This window comes from Staurois parvus, unplaced genomic scaffold (genome assembly GCF_062004578.1).
Source record: "Staurois parvus isolate SC_StPar_1 unplaced genomic scaffold, SC_StPar_1.0 ptg000315l, whole genome shotgun sequence".
Classification (NCBI taxonomy): domain Eukaryota; kingdom Metazoa; phylum Chordata; class Amphibia; order Anura; family Ranidae; genus Staurois; species Staurois parvus.
Window position 1 is genome coordinate 4,870,508 of NW_028318111.1, and position 20,350 is coordinate 4,890,857.

At 42.2% G+C, this 20,350-nt stretch overlaps 1 protein-coding gene across 1 annotated transcript in view; it reads right to left on the minus strand.

The window, feature by feature from the left end:
* Positions 1–20,350, minus strand: part of MGAT5 (alpha-1,6-mannosylglycoprotein 6-beta-N-acetylglucosaminyltransferase) — a 183,546-nt gene that overhangs the window by 52,235 nt on the left and 110,961 nt on the right. Inside the window, exons 9-10 of the mRNA XM_089683607.1 lie at positions 14,210–14,343; positions 9,678–9,811 (exon numbers count right to left, since the gene is read on the minus strand). Coding sequence (XP_089539733.1) covers positions 9,678–9,811; positions 14,210–14,343 — 268 coding nt within the window. The remainder of the gene's footprint in view (positions 1–9,677; positions 9,812–14,209; positions 14,344–20,350) is intronic.

Sequence of the window (20,350 nt, forward strand, 5' to 3'; positions counted from 1 at the left end):
CAAATAAAGTCTGCACTAAATGGTCTCCTCCCTCCTAGCACTTTCCATTCCCTAAAACAAATGCCTGGAGCTTAAATACAGATATAAACCAATTTAGAAAATGCTTGTATGCACACGCAAAACAAGCTCAAACACCTGAAAATTGCCCTGCTCAGGTGTGAATGTTCACGTGTTACTAAATGTTCAATGATAGGATTTCAACAATTATGTCTTCTACACTACCGCCCCCCCACCACCATTTTATATATCTCGCTGCAAGAAAGAATTATCTCGAGCCGATTCCAAAGATGGGGTTGGCATTTATGATGTTATTTGAACCCATTTTATGAAATAAAATTTGTAGATACAGATTCCACAGTTCCTGATGAAGCAGAAGACCCCAGAAATGCTTCAAAACGCTAATCCCAGACCCATTGGAATTGGCTTAAAATAACCGACAATCCTTTCTTTACTTCTAGATATGTAAAATGCTGGCAGGAGAGGTAATGAGGAAAGTCCTGCGAAAACCACAACCGTGGTTCTATCATCGAAAATTTAGCACTAGTGTCAAGGTCTATCACATATATTATTTGAGACCAGTTCTGCATCAAACCGCATGGAAAGTAGGTTATATGGTTTCCAACAGCATAGTTAAAAACCAGTGCGGTCAGTTCCAGGGCATTCCAGTTCCAAAAAAAAAAAAAAAAAACACACAAAAAAAACCAAAGTAGAACATGCTGCATTTTTCCTGCACTGGATTTTACTGGAATGCAGTAAAACGCATCAAAAAACGCAAAAAAAACTCCTTTACCCCAGAGTAGTGGAAAAAAAAAACAATCAGAAACTAATAAAAAATGCACCAAAAACGTGTAAGCAGAAACACATCCAGAATGGATCTAGAGTGCGTTTTCTGGAGTGAACCGGCCCTTAGAAGTGCAGAATTGCAATAATAAAAATCCAGAGGGGAATTTATTATCGAATGTGTGTTTTATATTCATCACATCTCCAATATATGTGCATTCTTGCCGCACAGGTAATCTCATTTTTGCTGTTTTTCAACGTGATGCGGCTCTTTTCATTTTGTAACATAATTGCGAATCCAGTACATTTTAGCACAATAATTGCAAGTGCTGTAAATTTTCCGGCTCTACACATCTTTGCCATTTAGTTGCAAATGTTAAGAGTGCTCTGGAGCACTTCTGAAATGAGTCCAAAGTCACTGCATTATTAGATATAATCAAATAATTGTATTAATCATTAATTCATTTCATGATTTTAAACTACAGGTGGACGTTCACATGCAGACAAAGTACCATTCTAATGCACCCATCACTGATATCAGCCAACATGACATGCAAGGAACTGATGCAGATTAGTAGAAACAGCTTGTCTGGCTATAATGTGCTACAGAAAAATCGCAACCAATCACACTCCGGGCGCTGACCATAACTGAACTAGGTAGTGCAAGATGGCTTCATCTCTGCACCCAAAGGAGAGGTCCCTCAGATGCGCCCCCCCCCCCCCGATAAAACACGCAGGACCTCTCCTGCAGGTGGAGTAGAACTGAAGCCATCTTGCACTACCTGGTTCAGTTTTGGTCACAGTGAGTCGGTATCCTGAGTGTGATCAGTTGACATTTTTTATACTATAGCTGGATGTTGCTAAACATCCATCCCTGTATCCCATCCTTGCATTTTAGGGCCTCTGAAACAGTGTTGGGTAGTCAGGAGATCAAGGTTACAACCTTTCAGGGTCTGGGGGTGCTCAGTGGATTTTGGGCCCGTGTGTGGCTGGGCTGCTGGGGGGTCTTATGCATGTGGTGTCCCCATGCTCGGGAGAGGTGGCGGAGTGTGTTTTGGGGAGTGGTTCCACGTGTCCCCGTGGCATGTGTGGGAACAATTTCATTGAATTGACAACTTTGTGTGAAAGGAAAAAGTTTGTTGGTATTTTCCATAATCTTGTGGCAAGGAATAAATTATTCCATAGAAGATTTTTTTTTTTATTTTATGGTTGAACTGGATGGACTTTTGTCTTTTTTCAGCCAGACTAACTATGTAATCTACTACTCACTTAATGGGGGACATGCTGATGAGGCCGCGGGATGGTCTCCTAGTGGGCTTGCTGTCCAGGCTCCTGCCTTCCTTCCTAAGCAAGCACAGTAGGTTCCTGAGGGACATGGTGAATAGTGTGGACATTCTGGGGGGTTCCTGGTCTTTCACAGGCAGGTATACCTGGCTGCCTCATGCATCGGTTGTCCAATGGTCAGGACCCCTGCATGAACTACTTCTGCACGAGAACAGCGATGTCACATGTACTGCTGCATATTTATATGCTAGCTACAGCAAAACACGTCTATGCCAAAAACGTAAAGCGAAAGTTCCATTTTAAGGCCTCCTCCTCCCCTTTCCCTTTCAGTAATGGCACTTTTGAGGAGTGGGGAACAGGTACCCAATTTTGACAGTTACCCGCTCCCATCAACACAAGATGACTTGTGATGACAATCGTATATACTATTTTTTTTTTGCCATTTTTGTTTTCCCACAAAAAAGTGTAGTTACCCTTTAAGTCACTTTTTTCTGTATTGTTATGTGTATTATAATATGCTGAAATGTGCCACTAGATTGTACTATGCAAGCAAATAGAGACCACAACTGCTGTAACAGTATTACCGTATTTTTCGCTCCATAAGACGCAAATTCTGAACTAATGGACAGCAGACATAGTACAGGAGATGACCAGAGACTGCGGACATAGTACAGGAGATGATCAGAGACTGCGGACATAGTACAGGAGATGACCAGAGACTGCGGACAGTACAGGGATGACCAGAGACTGCGGACACAGTACAGGAGATGACCAGAGACTGCGGACATAGTACAGGGAATGACCAGAGACTGCGGACACAGTACAGGAGATGACCAGAGACTGCGGACACAGTACAGGAGATGACCAGAGACTGCGGACACAGTACAGGAGATGACCAGAGACTGCGGACACAGTACAGGAGATGACCAGAGACTGCGGACACAGTACAGGAGATGACCAGAGACTGCGGACACAGTACAGGAGATGACCAGAGACTGCGGACACAGTACAGGAGATGACCAGAGACTGCGGACACAGTACAGGGAATGACCAGAGATTGCGGACATAGTACAAGAGATGACCAGAGACTGCGGACACAGTACAGGGAATGACCAGAGATTGCGGACATAGTACAGGAGATGACCAGAGACTGCGGACAGTACAGGAGATGACCAGAGACTGCCGACAGTACAGGAGATGACCAGAGACTGCAGACAGTACAGGAGATGACCAGAGACTGCAGACATAGTACAGGAGATGACCAGAGACTGCAGACAGTACAGGAGATGACCAGAGACTGCAGACAGTACAGGAGATGACCAGAGACTGCGGACACAGTACAGGAGATGACCAGAGACTGCGGACACAGTACAGGAGATGACCAGAGACTGCGGACACAGTAAAGGAGATGACCAGAGACTGCAGACACAGTACAGGAGATGACCAGAGACTGCGGACAGTACAGGAGATGACCAGAGACTGCGGACACAGTACAGGAGATGACCAGAGACTGCAGACAGTACAGGAGATGACCAGAGACTGCGGACACAGTACAGGAGATGACTGCTGACCTTTGGGGAGGTGGGGAGCGGGTAGCTTAATTTGACAGGTACCCGCTCTTACTTCCGCGGAGTTTTTCTTTGATCTTACCTGTTCCTCTATCCAGCGGCGTGCTGTCTTCCCGGCTTCTGTAGTGTGGGCGCTCGGTGGACAGCTGGGTGCCCAGTGCGCATGAGCAAGAAGCGCTGCGCTTTGTGATTGGTCCGGCGGCTTCTGGGATCTGTCATGTGTCCCAGGTATCGCCTTACCATTTACAAAGAGCACACTTCTTGCGCATGCGCATTTGGCACCCGGCTGTCACGCACACTACAGAAGCCAGGAAGACAGCGCGCCGCTGGATAGAGGAACAGGTAAGGTCCCACTGCAGAGCTGAGCGGCCGACCCGGTATTCTGACACGGCCGCGGTGGAAATACCGGACCGGCCGCTCCATATTTGCTCCATAAGACGCACTGACATTTTCCCCCCTTTTTTTGGGGGGAAAAAGTGCGTCTTATGGAGCGAAAAATACGGTAATTCCCCACTGTTTTTATGAAGTAACTCAAATCTTTGAAGCACCTAAAAAGTCCCAGTAATTTGTAATGGTGATTGCTGTGGTATTGATAGGGAAGAGGTGCATGGATCCAGCTTGCTGGTTCTACCCTACATCTAGGCTTAGTGTCTGGACTACAGAACAGCTCTCCCCTATGTTTTTTTGAAGAGAAGAAGTGTCGGTGTTCAGTAGTCCTTCGAAATAGCTAGGAACATTGTCATTGATAAGAATGCAGTACAAGTAGAGGTCTCGGGAATTATCCTCCGTTCACTGGATTTTATGTCAGGATTCACAGATTTTTTTTTTTTTTGCACTTATTAGTACAATATACCAAAAACATTTTACAGACCAAAAGGGGGCAAATTAGTTCAATTTCGAGGATTACATTCTGTGCTTTAACGTTAAAAAAAAAAAAAATCAGCATTCACATTAGAATTCCTCAGCAATTAGCCCCCAGTCTGAACCTTAAAGCAGTATTAAACCCAAAACTATAAATGTAATATATTTCAGCTTATCAAACCCCCCCCCCCCCCCCCCCCGTTTTCACCTGCGGATCTGGCCAGTGACACACCTCCTGAATTAGAGTGCCCCCACTCTGGATGAAGGAGCACAGGGGACACCTTTGGATAGCAGCATTAATAATCTAGAGGGGTGGTGGTGTTAGTGCATCTAAATCTTCTAGCAAATCTAACAACTTGAATCTGAACTGCAGCTAATACTTTCTAAGCAGTTGCAGTACTTGTTTTTGGAATAAAGGTTTTATATCAAATAAAAGCTGACCATTGTAAGCACCTCTGTCAGTGGCAAATGATTTGTCTCAACTAACTGCTACACCTGCAGAACAGCTTCTTTTGCTGAAAAAAACAGACATACTGGCTAGATCACCAAAATAAAAACAGAGGGAAAAAGCATAAAAAAAATATGCAGCCAACAAGCTGCAAAACAAAACAAAAAGTCAGGTCCCCCGCAGGTTTAAGTCATAATTACTAGTATGCACAGCTTACTAGCACATTATGACAAACGTATCTGCACACAGAGCCTTCCAGCGCAGCTCCTTGGCACATCCAGCTTCACCCAGTCTTCTTTCCGGGTTCGCTGGCTCCAGCTGTATGAATGGCCGGGGCTGTGATGACATCACTCCCGTGGGAGCCCCGGAACCGAGATCTGAAGCTACAGCATGGGTATGCCGCCCCTTCAAAGCATATCCCCCGGTGACGTCACCGACTGCATCCCATGTGAATATTGTCTGAACGGTGCAAGTTTCGGAGTTATTCACTACACCTGCACTACCTATAAAGGATTACCTGCAGGTACAAGTTAAAAAGTGGACTTCACTCCCACTTTACTGTGGTATTAAACCCAAAAACAAATATTTATTAAAGTACTATTTTTATGTCTGTCTTCAGGTAAGAGGAGCAGTTTGTAGACATTTGGGTGAATTGATTTGCTCTTTTTCTTATAAGAGGAAAAAAAAAAAATCCAGACGTCCCCCAATCATGGCTTGGCAGTACAGTAAGTAATGAAAACATCATGCAGAAACACTTGGCACATTATGTAACAGTGTAGTGACTCCTGTACCCATTTATTGGCGCTCTCTACAGGGAAGCAAGCAGCTGGAATTGACAACAGCGCACCGCAACGTATCTGAACATATCCTGCCTCAAACATCCAATGTAAAAAGGACAGGCTGTACTTTAAAATGTTCTGGAACCATTTGTACATAAACTGAGAATTCCATAACTAAACAAAAAAAGTTAAAAAGGATTAAAAAACAGCAATTTAGTATTTAAAAAAAATCAAATGCATTTTCAAATGCTACTAGTTTAGGTAGCATCACAGGAGACTTGGCTCATCCCTTGCACAGAGGGAGGGACAATACTAGCAGCCAATTCATCTTTGCTGCATACACATGTGCTACCATCAAGAAAAGTTACCAGATTGAGCAGAGAGATAACCTCATCTCTGTGCTGCTGCTCCTTCCGAGTCTATTCAGTAAGACGAAGACTCAAAACACTTCTAGCTGTGAAGAGGAGTGTAGATCATTCTCTCAGCGTGGGGCAGCACTGTTGAGGAACGCTAATCCAGTGACTGCAGAGGAGAATCGGTTACAGGTAGTGGTGCACTGAAATGAAAATTCTGGTGCCGAAAACTGAAACGCGCAGTTTCTAAAAATGAATACATATTTCTTGAAAAAAAATACATCGATTAAAAAAAACAAAAAACAATATATACCCCAATTTTTTGTAAAATATGAAAGAGGATGTTACGGTGAGTAAATAGATACCAAACACGTCACGCTTTAAAATTGTGCACGCTCGTGGAATGGCATGAAACTGCAATACTTAATCTCCACGGGTGATGCTTTAAAAATGTTTACAGGTTAGCAGTGTAAATCGTATAAAAAGGTATAGTGCGAGAATTATTGCTGTTGCTGTGACCTACGTGGCGATACCCCACGTGTGTGGTTTAAACACCATTTACATATGTGGGCATGGCCTACATATGCGGTCACCACGGGGGGGACGGGGGCGCTTTTAATTTTTTTTTTTTAAATGTATTTAATTTTTTTTTTGCACTGTCCCTTTAAAAAAATGTTTTAATCACTTTATTCTTATGACAAGAAATGCATGCATCCCTTGTGATAGAAATAATTAGTGACAGGTCCTCTTTATGGAGAGACCCCACATCTTTCCTCTGCAATGTAAAGCATTGGATCAAAAAAAAAAAAAGCATTTCGGCATCTGTATCGGTGGCCCAGGAGCGAGCATATACGAGTGCCCCCAGAACAAGCAGCTTGCTCTAGGGGCACTCAGCAGAGTGAAGGAGCCAGGAGCACCAGCAGGGGACCCGAGAAGAGGAGGATCAGAACCATTGTACAGAGCAGGTAAGTATGACATGTTTATTTTTCTTTTAAAGCCAAACCTTTAGTATCACTTTATTGCTGAACTCCAAGTAGATACAAAAGCAATTGAATGCAGCTCTGTAATACATCAATGCACTTTTTAAATGAAAGCAGTGCAATTATCTGATTTTGACCAGAGCTCAGAATTAAAGGTAGCAGTACAAGAAGCCGATTAGCTGTGCTGCAGTACTCAAGGGACATGCTAATATAAAGTTAGAGTAAAAAGAAGAACACATCAGTTTCCTACTTCTCCTTTCAGAATCCAATCACAAGCTGGTGGAGCGACAAAACCTGCAAGGCTGTATGGCAAGAGCCTTGTAAATCTCCAAACATGACAGAAATACAATTCCTTTGGCAGGATCCTCTGTATGCATTGCATTTCTATATAGCCGTTTGCCTCAAGTTCAAAGTTAAGAAAAAAATTAAATAATGAAATGAAGCCAAACCATTCACTCTAAGGAGAACCAAGCAGCTGTATCTGATGCTCTTTAATGTGATGGTTGGAAAAATATTTGCCAAGCAAGAGTTCCTGACAAGGCGGATGATATATACAATTGTGCTTTACCAAAATACAAAAAAACAATGAATTTGTTCATTTGAGACACGGGCCAAGATGACCTTGACAGGGACAAACCACTAAACAGGGGCAAAGCAAACAGACGTCAACACAAAACCGATTCTATTATAATGGACACAGAATTTATGCCAAGGACCGGTCCTCTAAAAGCTGCTTCTCTTCGCTGCCCAACTGGTTAGAGCAACATCATCATGTACAATGCAGTAGATCAGTCCTAAGCTGTACTGTACACCCAGCAGGACCACATCCCAGCCGTGTCAGACAATAGTTCAACCATGCCGCAGGGAGGTGGGCCACTGCAAGAATACCTTAAAGGCCAAGTTCACCTTTCTAAACATGTTGCACCCATATTTATGGTGTAAAATGGAACATGTTCAGCATAAACCCCCCCCCCATGACAGTAGGTGGGGAATCCCACCTACTGTCACAATTTGAAAACAGCGTGGCCATGGAGGGATCCGCCCACACGTCCAGGCTATTCATTCACCGTTTCCTGTGACAGAAAAGACTACAAGTACCATCAGTGATCACAGTGGTGAGTTCTCTCGTACATCACTGATCTTCCTGCTTGCCTGTACAGGAGGTAAGGGCAGAGAGCTATCCTGAGAGTCTGCAGGAGATTACCACTGCACCCGCAATCTGCTGATTGTGGTGCAATGCTCTGAAGGGTCCTTAAATGTACTTATAATATTTCTTTTCAAAAGCTGAACTCATTTTTTAGGTGTAAATTCACCTTTTCAAAAATGAAATCCTCCCCATCCCGCCAGTCCACGCAGTACATACCTCTGTGAGCGATGAGCTGGGGTGCCCACGCAGTCAGTGTAGTGGTCCAGGGATTTGAAATGCACACTCTTCTTCCTCTTCTCTCCTCAGGACTTTGGGGGATGGATAAGAGTGATTACTATTGGTCAGTGCTGGCAAAGGGTATTGCTCTCATCTGTCCTGGAAGTTTGCAGAAAGAAGAGGAAGGAGGAAGAATATTTGCCCAGACCACGGAACAGTCTGCGTGGGCGTTGGCAGCTCATCACCCACCCAGATAAGTACAGCAGGGACCAGGGGGAAGTGGGGAGGGTGTACAATGCTTTTTATGAAAAGGTGAAATAACTTTTTAAAAGGTTAAGTTCACTTTAAAAAAAAAAAATGCTCTTTTTTTTTGCAGGTAAACAAAAAATGTGAATTTACTTTTTTTTTTTTTTTGGAGCCTGGAAAGCGCTGCATCAGCAATCAGCAAATTGCTGGTGCCATGCAGGACTCCTGCAAACCTGTCAGTGTATCTGTGTGTCTGTACATCTCATACAGGCAAGCAGATACAGTCTGACAGGAAGACTCGAACTACCGCAGAGCTGTAGTAGTTAATTACAAACTATAAGCCGACAGCCGCAAAGGTGGTTGGGACTTGTAGTTCATTCATCCATAGATACAATCGTGTGAGCAGAGCCCAGCACAGCCACCCTGTTTTTAAAAAGTGACAGCTCGTACGGGGAACTTCTCCCTGTACTGCTGTCAAAGGGAGAGAAGACAGCAGGTGGCGGCTGCAGCAGTGGGAACATGTTACATATTCCACCCTAAAAATGGATGTAGCATGTAATATGTTCACAAAGGTGAACTTATCCTTTAAGCACACTTTGTATCTTTACACATAAAAGATCATATTGATGTAAATAAAGGTAAGAAGACTGCTGATAGTTTTGCTAAGCTCTGCCCATAGAACATCAGAACAGGAGCAATTTGTAGACAATCTCACAAAATACAATATTATAAAAATAGTATGTACACGAAAACCAATAGTACTGAATGGCACTACAGGCATATTACAGATGCATATAAGGACCAACAGCTTTTGTAATCTATGATTGCGTGTTCTGGATTGTAGAAGTGGAGTTTCAAGACATAAAATCACTTTCTCAGATCAACAAGATGGCAGCTGAAGCTTTCTTTTTTTTTTTTTTTTTTTACATGTACAGACTCTGAAAAAACAAATCTGAATGTTTCAGCAGCACAGCATGGCTGTTCAATGACAAAAAAAAAAAAAAAAAAAAAGTACCTTCCAGAAATTATCCACTTTGCCGTACACAAGAGACTGGTTCTGCCGCTTGATGTCGTTCATGTGTCTGATGTCGCTGGCATTCAGATGTTGCTCAACCACGAACCCCAGGAAGCTGTTATCTGGTGTGTGAGCTGTATGGGGAGAGACAACATGCTGTAAATATTGATTTCTCTAGTTCAGAAAAGTGTTGTTACAATTATTTTATACACTTTACAGGCTCAGAAAATAGCATTGTTGAGAAACTGAGCAGAACGGCAGTAAATTTTAAACTTCATGGACAAATGAATGCTATAGGACGCACCACCTTCCATTTTTTTACTAGAAGACAGGACTCAATTACTCAGTTTGCACAGGCTGCTTGCAAGCATTCATCACTTTAAACCATATTCCCAAGCGATTACCAAAATCCACTCTAGCATCTCTTTTGCTAGTATAAAAATATAAATCAGCAGCCACCCGTAAAAGAAGTTGAGTACTTACCTGTCCAGCAGACAGAAAGTCCATGCTATTTTTCACTGCAGCGCTATGGGTACCGCTCATCAGACCTCTGGTTGTGTTGGGTAGTATGTCTCCTGCTGAACTCAGTTTCTCCCAGTAGCTAGTACTGAACACAGTAGTAATGCAGCAAGGTGGTGAAACCACTGGGTGCAATGGAGACACACTACCACACACACCTGGAAACAATACATACAGTGGGTATAGAAAAGTGATAGATGTAACCCGACAACCTGGTGTGCTCAAACGTTCTAAATCTTTGACTACATAAGTTATACACAGTAAAAAGCAGTTCATGCATTTTGGCCACAGTGGCCGTACCCATAGCATGATGCTATGAGTAAGGCCACTGCTGCCGAAACGCGTTAGCCGCAATTTACTGGGTGTAACTTATGTAGTCAATAAAGAATTAGAACGATTGAGGGCACCAGGTTGCCAGCTTCCATCTATCGCTATAAAAGCTCCAGGTCAGGAAATGAGGGAAAATCTCAGCAGAGACACAACAATAAAGACCAGACTCAAGTTCTAAACACCAGGGCAGGAGTCCCCCCCAAGTAGGGATAACAGCAATACCTAAAGATAATACATTGACCAGAGTTCAGCTTTCTTTTGCCTACATTATACAGAAGAATCGCACCTCTGTGAACCGCAGACACAATCACAATTGAAGGACTGCATGTATTCATGAATATTAACATAACATATCCATTCACCGATGTTTTTTCCTTTGTCAGCACAGCAGAAAATGATACGCTGTGTGCAACTGCCCTAGAAATTTTTTTTTCTATTATTATTTTGGAGGGGAATGCTGGACAAGGTGAAAAGGGCACAAAATAAAAACTGTATGCCAGCCTTTATGTTTTCATCAGAAGAAAATGCTTCCAATTGTCAGCTGGTATTAATTTTAGGCTGTCAGAGCCCCAGGCAGGTTTGCTGCGACCTCGGGAAGGAGAGAGAGCGAATACAAATTTCAAGGGGAAATTGGTAACAAGTTTTCAGAAATTGAATTGCTGGACACAGCGCTCACTTTACAGGAACAGCCAGGAATAAGTAATAAGTTTCTCTATCTGCCTCTCTGCGCCAGTCACATCTATTGCTCGGCTGGCAGCGGAACATGAAAGAGGACTGTCTGGTAATAGGGAAGGAGACATGGAAGTCTTCACTTGTCAGATCTACGGGTATCACTGCACTAAAGATAAAAGGGAAATAGTTAAAAATTAAAGATCTTCAGGGTAAAGAAAAAAAAAAAAAACTGTTCTCAGTCCAATGGCAAATGGGGAAGCTAATATAATGTTAAATATAGAAACATGCAAACATGCTTGGGACAATCACAGATCTATACTCAGATAAGCACACCTAAAATAAATAAAAAGAAAAAAAATCACGAATGATGTAGGCTTGATGGACCACTTTAGGTTGGCAAAAAAACATGGAGTAGTGACTGTAGAAAACACTTAACCTGTGCTCATGTTGGCAGTGGTAACTTCAATATTGCTGTAGTCACATGATCTCTCGGGCCCTCGATCCCCTCATGTTTTGCATTGTATTGTTATTGTTCTGTCCCCCTTTGTAATGTACAGCGCTGAGCGAACTATTGGCGCTTTATAAATACTGTATAATAATAATAATATAATAATCTCTCAAAGGCAGTAGAGCTCCTCAGACATGAAATATGAACAAAGCATATCCCTCTATAATGTGTACTTGTCTCAATCCAAAGCACTAAGTGTTATTTCTGTCTGCTGTCTTGTTCCTCTGCTATCAGCATGAATTACTGACACCAAAAGAAAAAATGGTGACAGGAAAAGGGCCTCCAGCAGATTGACAGCCTCAGCTCTGTTCTGTGTGCATGGAGAGAGGGGGGGGGGTATTTCTTCCCTCCAATCAGCTCTCAGAGCTCTCTTCACTGAGCTCTAACATCAGCTCTCTCCGCCCCCTTTTTCTGAACTCCCAAACAAGTTTGATAAATTCAGCATTTTAAACAGATTTAGAGAAGAGAAGACTGCAGATAGACAGGTACAACTTATGTGGAGGATTTGTTTCATCCCTGTGTATCACCGGAGGCCAGTCACTTCACTGGGTATATGTAAGGGTTTAATGAAGAAAAACATTTTTTAATGGAGATGCTAATAACATTGTTTTTAAATAGGGAACTGAAAACAATGCAGAACTTAAGAAGAACACACGCTGTTCACCCGACTGCCTTGAGGACATCTGACTAGAGCTGTAGGGACGCTATCATTGCCAACATAGGTGCAGGCTAAGACAGCTGGCATAGACACAAACAAGGGATGGCAGAAAAAAAGGCCAAGTGATGCCATCAAGTCTGCCTTTCTTTTGCTCTTGTTCAAGTATAGATCTAGGTTTTTCCCAAGCATGTTTAACCTTTTTGCTGCCAGAGCCGTTTATGCATACGTTTAAAAAATCATTTTAGATCTGAAAATTGCAAAAAAACCCAAATTATATATTTTCTGAAAAAAGACACCCTACACAATAAAATAGTAATAGTTGCAATTTATGTCACAATATTTCCACAAACGTCTAGGGAACGCAAAATTTCAGTAAAAAATACACTAAAAGTTAATTTTAGGGCACACAAATGCAATAAATTACCCAAGTTTTGGTAAAATATAAAAAAGGAGGTAGTACCAAGTAAATAGATATCAAACATGTCAAACCTTAAATTTGCTTGCGTCTGTGAAAAGGCGATAAAAGCCCCTATAGGTCATCAGTTTGGCGATACGGAGTGGTCTGGTGCTAGAAATATTGCTCTTATTCCGGTGTGCGTGGCGATATGCAACATATGTGTATTGCAATTGTTGTTTTTATACGTAGGCACCCTGTGCACATTTGTGTTCATATGTGCGTACATGTGGAAAAAGGCCTCTTGGGTATTACTTTTTTTTTCTTCAATATAAAAAAAAAAAAAAAAACCACAACAAAAAAACCCCAAAAAAAACAAAACGTAACTTTATTTCACATCACATAGGGGACAAAAAGTCATAGCAAAGAGTCAAATTCTCCTGTACATAAGTGTGGAAGACCAGGGATAGTTTTCCTACTGTCTATGTTGAGGCAACCAAGGGAAATATTAGGCCTTTCTGCTCTCAAACGGCTAGGTTGGTCCAAACTGCAAAAAGAAACCGGGCGCACAAGCCTAATGTATTATCCCAAGGTAAGGTTTAATAAAATTATGGTTCAGGATCCTGAAAATGGCTTGTGTGTTTCGAGGGCAACCCTGAGGGCTCTGAGGAAGAGGGTTGCCCTCGAAACACGTAAGCCATTTGCAGGATCCTGGACAGTGTCCCTATGGTGGTTTGATGGTTCTCTGGGTCTGTACTAAGAGGTTGTAACCTGATATTCCTTTTTTACATATTGTTTGTGTTTCTACCATAATTTTATTAAACTTACCTTGGAATAGTGCACTAGGCTGGTGCGCTCTGTTTGTCTTTTTGGCAGGAGCCCGCTTGTCAGATGTACAGCCTGGGAGAGTGTGTAAAACCCCCCCGCTATCAGTTCTGAACGACATACAGCTTTGGCAGGGTTAGAACCCGACTTGACTGGCTCACCATCTCTGCTAGAATTCTATTGCAGCCACCAGCTACTCTTTCAGTAAAATGCTAGTTTCTAGGATTAGTTTTTAGCTTTCCTCCTTCTAGATGGAGGTCGTGGCATTATTTAGGAAGTTGATGACCTGGAACAAGCATTGCAGACAGGAATTCAGACTTACACTTATCCAATTCAACAGATTAGTCAGCAATGCCTCAGGTAGTAAAGCCAGATAAGGATTAGGCCTCGTTCACACAGGCGTACTACAGCATACACCCGAGTGAGGGCAGTACTTACCTGGATAGAGATGCACAGGTGTTTGTGCAGCTGCTGTGTCCCAATTAACATGCATGGCGATGCACCAGAGTCGCTGCTCCCAATGACATCAACGCGGGTGCAGGTGCACAACATGAATGCAAATGTCTTCTATCCTATCCCCTATAAAACCAGCAAATACTTTAAAACTCTTTAAGAAGCAAACTTACGAAACATGGTATAGAACTGTTGAGGGTTCAGATTCCATTTTCCCCAAGGTGTTTTGTGGCCTTTGGATTGAGCATACTGGGCGTGATTAAATTCCGGTTCAGTCCCAAATGAATCCAGAACTCGCAGCATACACCTGAAAAATGAAATGCGGTTAACTTAGAACTCATTTAAAATAGTATTCAACAACACAGCTTCCCAGCAAGATCATACAGAAAACCAGGCCAATTTCCACATTTTAACATTAGACGTGCAAAACACTTCTACATTACTACTTGCCTACTGGGACAATTTTTTTCACAGGTTAATTACTGCATTTTTTCTAGAAATTGCAGTAAATTCCCCAAGTAGTATATATTTTCTGAAAGCAGATACCTTGGAGAACAAAATGGTGGTAGTTGTATGTATGTCGCACGATATTTGAGCAGCTATTTATCAAATGCATATTTTCAGAGGAAACAAAAGAAAAAAAGTAATTTTAGTGCACATATGCACATTATACAAAATTTTGGGGTAAAATATAAAAGATTGAGCTGCTTTGAGTAAGTAGATACCAAACATGTCAAATCCTTATAATTGCACATGCCTGTGATTGGCAAAAAAGCTACGGTACCCAAAATTCTCCATAGGCAATGCTTTAAAACCCTTTAAAAGTTCAGTGTAAACTTAATTGAATTATGGCTTCGGAATTATTTCTCTTACCCATATGTTTACGATGCCACTTCACATGTGGCGCAATTAATGTTTACATGTACAGGTGAAACGCGAAAAATTAGAATATCGTGCAAAAGTTCATTTATCTCAGTAATGCAACTTAAAAAGGTGAAACTAATATATGAGATAGACTCATTACATGCAAAGCAAGATAGTTCAAGCCGTGATTTGTCATAATTGTGATGATTATGGCTTACAGCTCATGAAAACCCCAAATCCACAATCTCAGAAAATTAGAATATTACATGCAATCAATAAAACAAGGATTGTACATAGAACAATATCGGACCTCTGAAAAGTAGAAGCATACATATGTACTCAGTACTTGGTTTGGGCACCTTTTCCAGCAATTACTGCCTCAATGCGGAGTGGCATGGAAGCTATCAGCCTGTGGCACTGCTGAGGTGTTATGGAAGACCAGGATGCTTCAATAGCGGCCTTCAGCTCTTCTGCATTGTTCGGTCTCATGTCTCTCATCTTTCTCTTGGCAATGCCCCATAGATTCTCTATGGGGTTCAGGTCAGGCGAGTTTGCTGGCCAATCAAGCACAGTAATCCCACGGTCATTGAACCAGGTTTTGGTGCTTTTGGCGGTGTGGGCAGGTGCCAAGTCCTGCTGGAAAATGAAGTCAGCATCCCCATAAAACTCGTCTGTGGAAGGAAGCATGAAGTGCTCCAAAATCTCCTGGTAGACGGCTGCGTTGACCCTGGACTTAATGAAGCACAGTGGACCAACACCAGCAGATGACATGGCTCCCCAAATCAACAAAGACTGTGGAAACTTCACACTGGACATCAAGCATCTTGCAGTGTGTGCCTCTCCATTCTTCCTCCATACTCGGGGTCCTTGGTTTCCAAATGAGATGCAAAAGTTACTCTCATCAGAAAAGAAGACTTTGGACCACTGAGCAACAGACCAGGTCTGTTTTTTTTTTAGCCCAGGTAAGACGCTTCCGATGTTGTTTGTTGTTCAGGAGTGGCTTGACAAGAGGAATACGACACTTGAAGCCCATGTCCAGGATCCATCTGTGTGTGTGGTGGCTCTTGATGCACTGACTCCAGCCTCAGTTCACTCCTTGTGAAAGTCCCCAACACTTTTGAACGGCCTTTTCCTGACAATCCTCTCCAGGCTGCGGTCATCCCTGCTGCTTGTGCACCTTTTTCTTCCACACTTTTCCCTCCCACATAACTTTCTATTAATGTGCTTTGATACAGCACTTTGGGAACATCCAACTTATTTTGCAATTACCTTTTGAGGCTTTCTCTCCTTATGGAGGGTGTCAATGATGGTTTTCTGCACAAGTGTCAGGTCAGCAGTCTTTCCCATGATTCTGATTCCTACTGAACCAGACTGAGAGACCATTTAAAGGCTCAGGAACCCTTTGCGGGTGTTATGGCTTAATTAGCTGATTAGAGTGGGACACTTTGAGCCGAGAATATTGCACCTTTTCACAATATTCTCATTTTCTGAGATTGTGGATTTGGGGTTTTCATGAGCTGTAAGCCATAATCACCACAATTATGACAAATCACGACTTGTCTTGCGTTGCATGTAATGAGTCTATCTCATATATTAGTTTCACCTTTTAAGTTACATTACTAAAATAAATGAACTTTTGCATGATATGCAAATTTTTTGAGTTTCACCTGTGATGAACTCGCCTTACACTGCGCAATGTATATGAGGTGTGTATGGAGGTGGCGGGAGTGCTTTAAATTTTTTTTTATTATTTGTTTTAAAATAATTTAACACTTTTTCTCCAACTTTATTGCTATCACAGAGGAGGCTCCCTCCAATGCAACTATTCAAGCACAGAATCATGCTTGAATAGCCGTTTCCTCAGCTACACTAGCCCAAGAGTGACAGCTGCGGTCTTGAAAGTGATGCAATACATGTTACTTAATACAAATTCCTCCTGCGCATATATGGAGTATACCTATGAATTAAAGCAGCTCACACTTTAAACTGAAACCTCAATCACTGAAACAAAACAAGTAATAATATGCAGTACACCCAGGCATGAGGTTTTTTGCTGTTTTTGGCTGTGATTTCATTTACACCAAGTGAGTGGGCATTTTTATACATTAAAGAGTCTGATTTACCCATAATTACTGCACTATGAAGGAACTTTTTTTCACTTTCCATGGTTCATGGTGAGTGATATATATAGCTGGTGTACCTATCCTGAGAGATCTGGAGTACAGATTACTTACCTGAGAGGGAAACCATAGGAGGAGTGCAGAGGATACCAGCCATTACTGGAGAAGGATCTAGGAATGATCCTGGAGGCTTAGTGGCCCTTTGGGTCGCAGAGTGGAGGTGAGGGGCATTTTAGCCATGGAGGATAAGTGTGCTGACACCATCACAGAAATCATCATTTTTTTAAATTGTTGTTTAGAGCACTATCTGGATGATTTATGAACTTTATTCGAGTGGAATATATTTTAAAGTTATATATTTGAATTCATTTGGTCACTTTTATCACTGATCACTTAAAGTGTGGTTTTATTTATCATATTCATGGGGGGTTGTCTATATGTAATGATACACGCATTGATTGGTTATTAATGCACAGGTTCTGAAGTTATATCAGGATCTTCGGTCACATAGTATTTGAACACTTATACTGGAGCACATTGTGGCACTTTATAGAATCTTGTATCACTTCACATATATTATTTGCATGTTTGGATGATTTACATGATATGTTGTGCTAATAGCATAGTAGCGCTGCACTATATTAATACATGTTACTTCCAGGCTCATCAGTCATAGGAAGAAGGATCAGGAATGGATGTTCCCAATGCTCATCCAGCACTCACTGTATAAGTAGTTTCCCAGAGTCCCAGGCTCAGGAGAGCCCAAGAACCACCTCAGGTGCTGCCATTGGGATTGGGGGGGGGGGAGGCAATGACCTGCATGGATCAATTTTATAGCAAAGCCTTTCACTGGCTGTTAAAGCCAGTACCAGGCTCACAGCTGCCAAACTGATTTAAGCACTTGTCTACCATGCCATTTATAAACATACCTTGGTAGAGCAGTGGTTATAGGTTCAAGTGTGTAGGAATTATAAGCTTTAAAGTGTTACTACACCCAACATTCACTATATCTGGTCCCCCACAGTACACACAACATGGAAGTGCAATTTATTTTAGTAAATATAATATAATAAAATAACTTTTCTCATCAGCAGTTAGAGCAATCTTGTGACTTCTATCAGTGTTCAGCAGAGCACTGGTTAAAGCTTGTAGGAGGAGGAGTTTTTTCTGTTCTAGGAGGATGCAAAACCCCTGACCTCTGTCTGGACAGTGCTGATTGGCCCTGTGCTGATCACATGCACTCCCAAGAAAAAAAAAAATCTCTCTAGCAATACACGCTAAACTGAGCATGTGCAGAAGGGCTACGGGTTCAGTCTGTCTTATCAGCGTGGACATTTGAACAAGAGGAGGGACAGGGAAGTCAGGATCAAACAGCCTTCTTACACAAGGCAGAGGATTAACCTCTTAGGTTCCACAGTGAGTATAACAAGCATGCATTACTGCATATACAGACTGATTTTACTGTTGTGGTTTTAGTAACACTTTAAAGCTGAAGTCCAGGAAAACAGCTTAATGAAAAGATGAAAGGGCAAAACACAGTATAAATAAGTTGTTGTACCTGCCAAAGGATTAATATTTGTCCATTCAGTTCAGAAACGTACACAGCTCTGCTTTACAGCACAGCTCTGCTGCAGTTACACTTGCAGGTCTTGTCCCTCCCCCAGTCTGTGACTGAACAGGGAAAAATAAAGCATCACAATGAGCTCATCTCTAAGGCACTTTGCTCTCTCCTATCTGAATGCCCCTTGCCAGCAATTGAACACTGCAGAACAACTGATTGGCTGCCCCTCCATCTCCCATTGGCTGTCCCTCCATCTCCCATTGGCTGTCCCTCCATCTCCAAGTCTGAGTGCTGCTGTACAGTGGATTTCAAGAAGCTGATACCAGGTCAAATTTGGGACTTTCACTGCTTGCTTTTACAAAAAAAAAAATGTAATCATTTATTAATGGACACAGAGCTGCATTAATTTGTGTCTTTAATATATGCTTGGAGCTTAGCTTTAAGCATCGTCTCACAATATCTGGCAGGAGTTCATAAATGATTAAACTAAGTAGCTGCACACCAAGGAGAAGAGTTAGCTGCGTGCCAGAACAAAGGGCGAGGAAAAGCTAATATTACACTGAAGACAGAGTGCAGTTCCTGGAAAGAAGATTCAAACAAACATGAAAGTGTATTCTACCTTTGCAGCCAATTTTGCATAAAGTCTGCTTTAAAATTTGGTAACTGTTCCCACTCAACTTATAGTGCCTTGAAAAAGTATTCATACCCCCTGAAATTTTCCACATTTTGTCATGTTACAACAAACGTAAATGTATTTTATTGGGATTTGATGTGATAGACCAACACAAAGTGGCACATAATTGTGAAGTTGAAGGAAAATGATAAATGATTTTCAACATTTTTTTACAAATAAATACCTGAAAAGTGTGGCAGCATTTGTATTCAGCCCCCCCGGAGTCAATACTTTGTAGGACCCCCTTTCTCTGCAATTCCAGCTGCAAGTCTTTTTGGAGATGTCTCTACCAGCTTTGCACATCTAGAGAGGGACATTTCTGCCCATTCTTCTTTGCAGAATCGCTCAAGCTCTGTCAGATTGGATGGAGAATCTGGGAACAGCAATTTTCAATTCTTGCCACAGATTCTCCATTGGATTTAGGTCTGGACTGTGAATATGCTTTGATCTAAACCATTCCATTGTAGCTCTGGTTGGATGTTTCGGGTCGTTGTCCTGCTGGAAGATGAACCTCTGCCCCGGTCTCAAGTCTTTTGCAGACTCCAAAAGGTTTTCTTCCAAGATTGTCCTGTATTTGGCTTCATCCATCTTCCCATCAACTCTGACCAGCTTCCCTGTCCTTGCTGAAGAAAAGCATCCCCACAACATGATGCTGCCACCACCATGTTTCACGGTGGGGATGGGGTGTTCAGGGTGATGTGCAGTGTTAGTTTTCCACCACCCATAGCATTTTGCTTTTAGACTAAAAAGTTCAATTTTGGTCTCATCTAACCAGAGCACTTTCTTCCACGTTTGCTGTGTCCCCCACATGGCTTCTTGCAAACTGCAAACAGGACTTCTTATGGCTTTCTTTTCACAATGGCTTCTTTCCCTTCTTCCAGAAACAATTCCATAAAGTCCAGATTTGTGAAGTGCATGACTGTTAGCTGTCCTGTGGAAATATTCTCCCACCTGAGCTGTGGATTTCTGCAGCTCCTCCAGAGTTACCATGGGCCTTCTGGCTGCTTCTCTGATTAATGCTCTCCTTGCCCAGTCTCTCCGCTTAGGTGGACAGCCATGTCTTGGTAGGTCTGCAGTTGTGCTATACTCTTTCCAT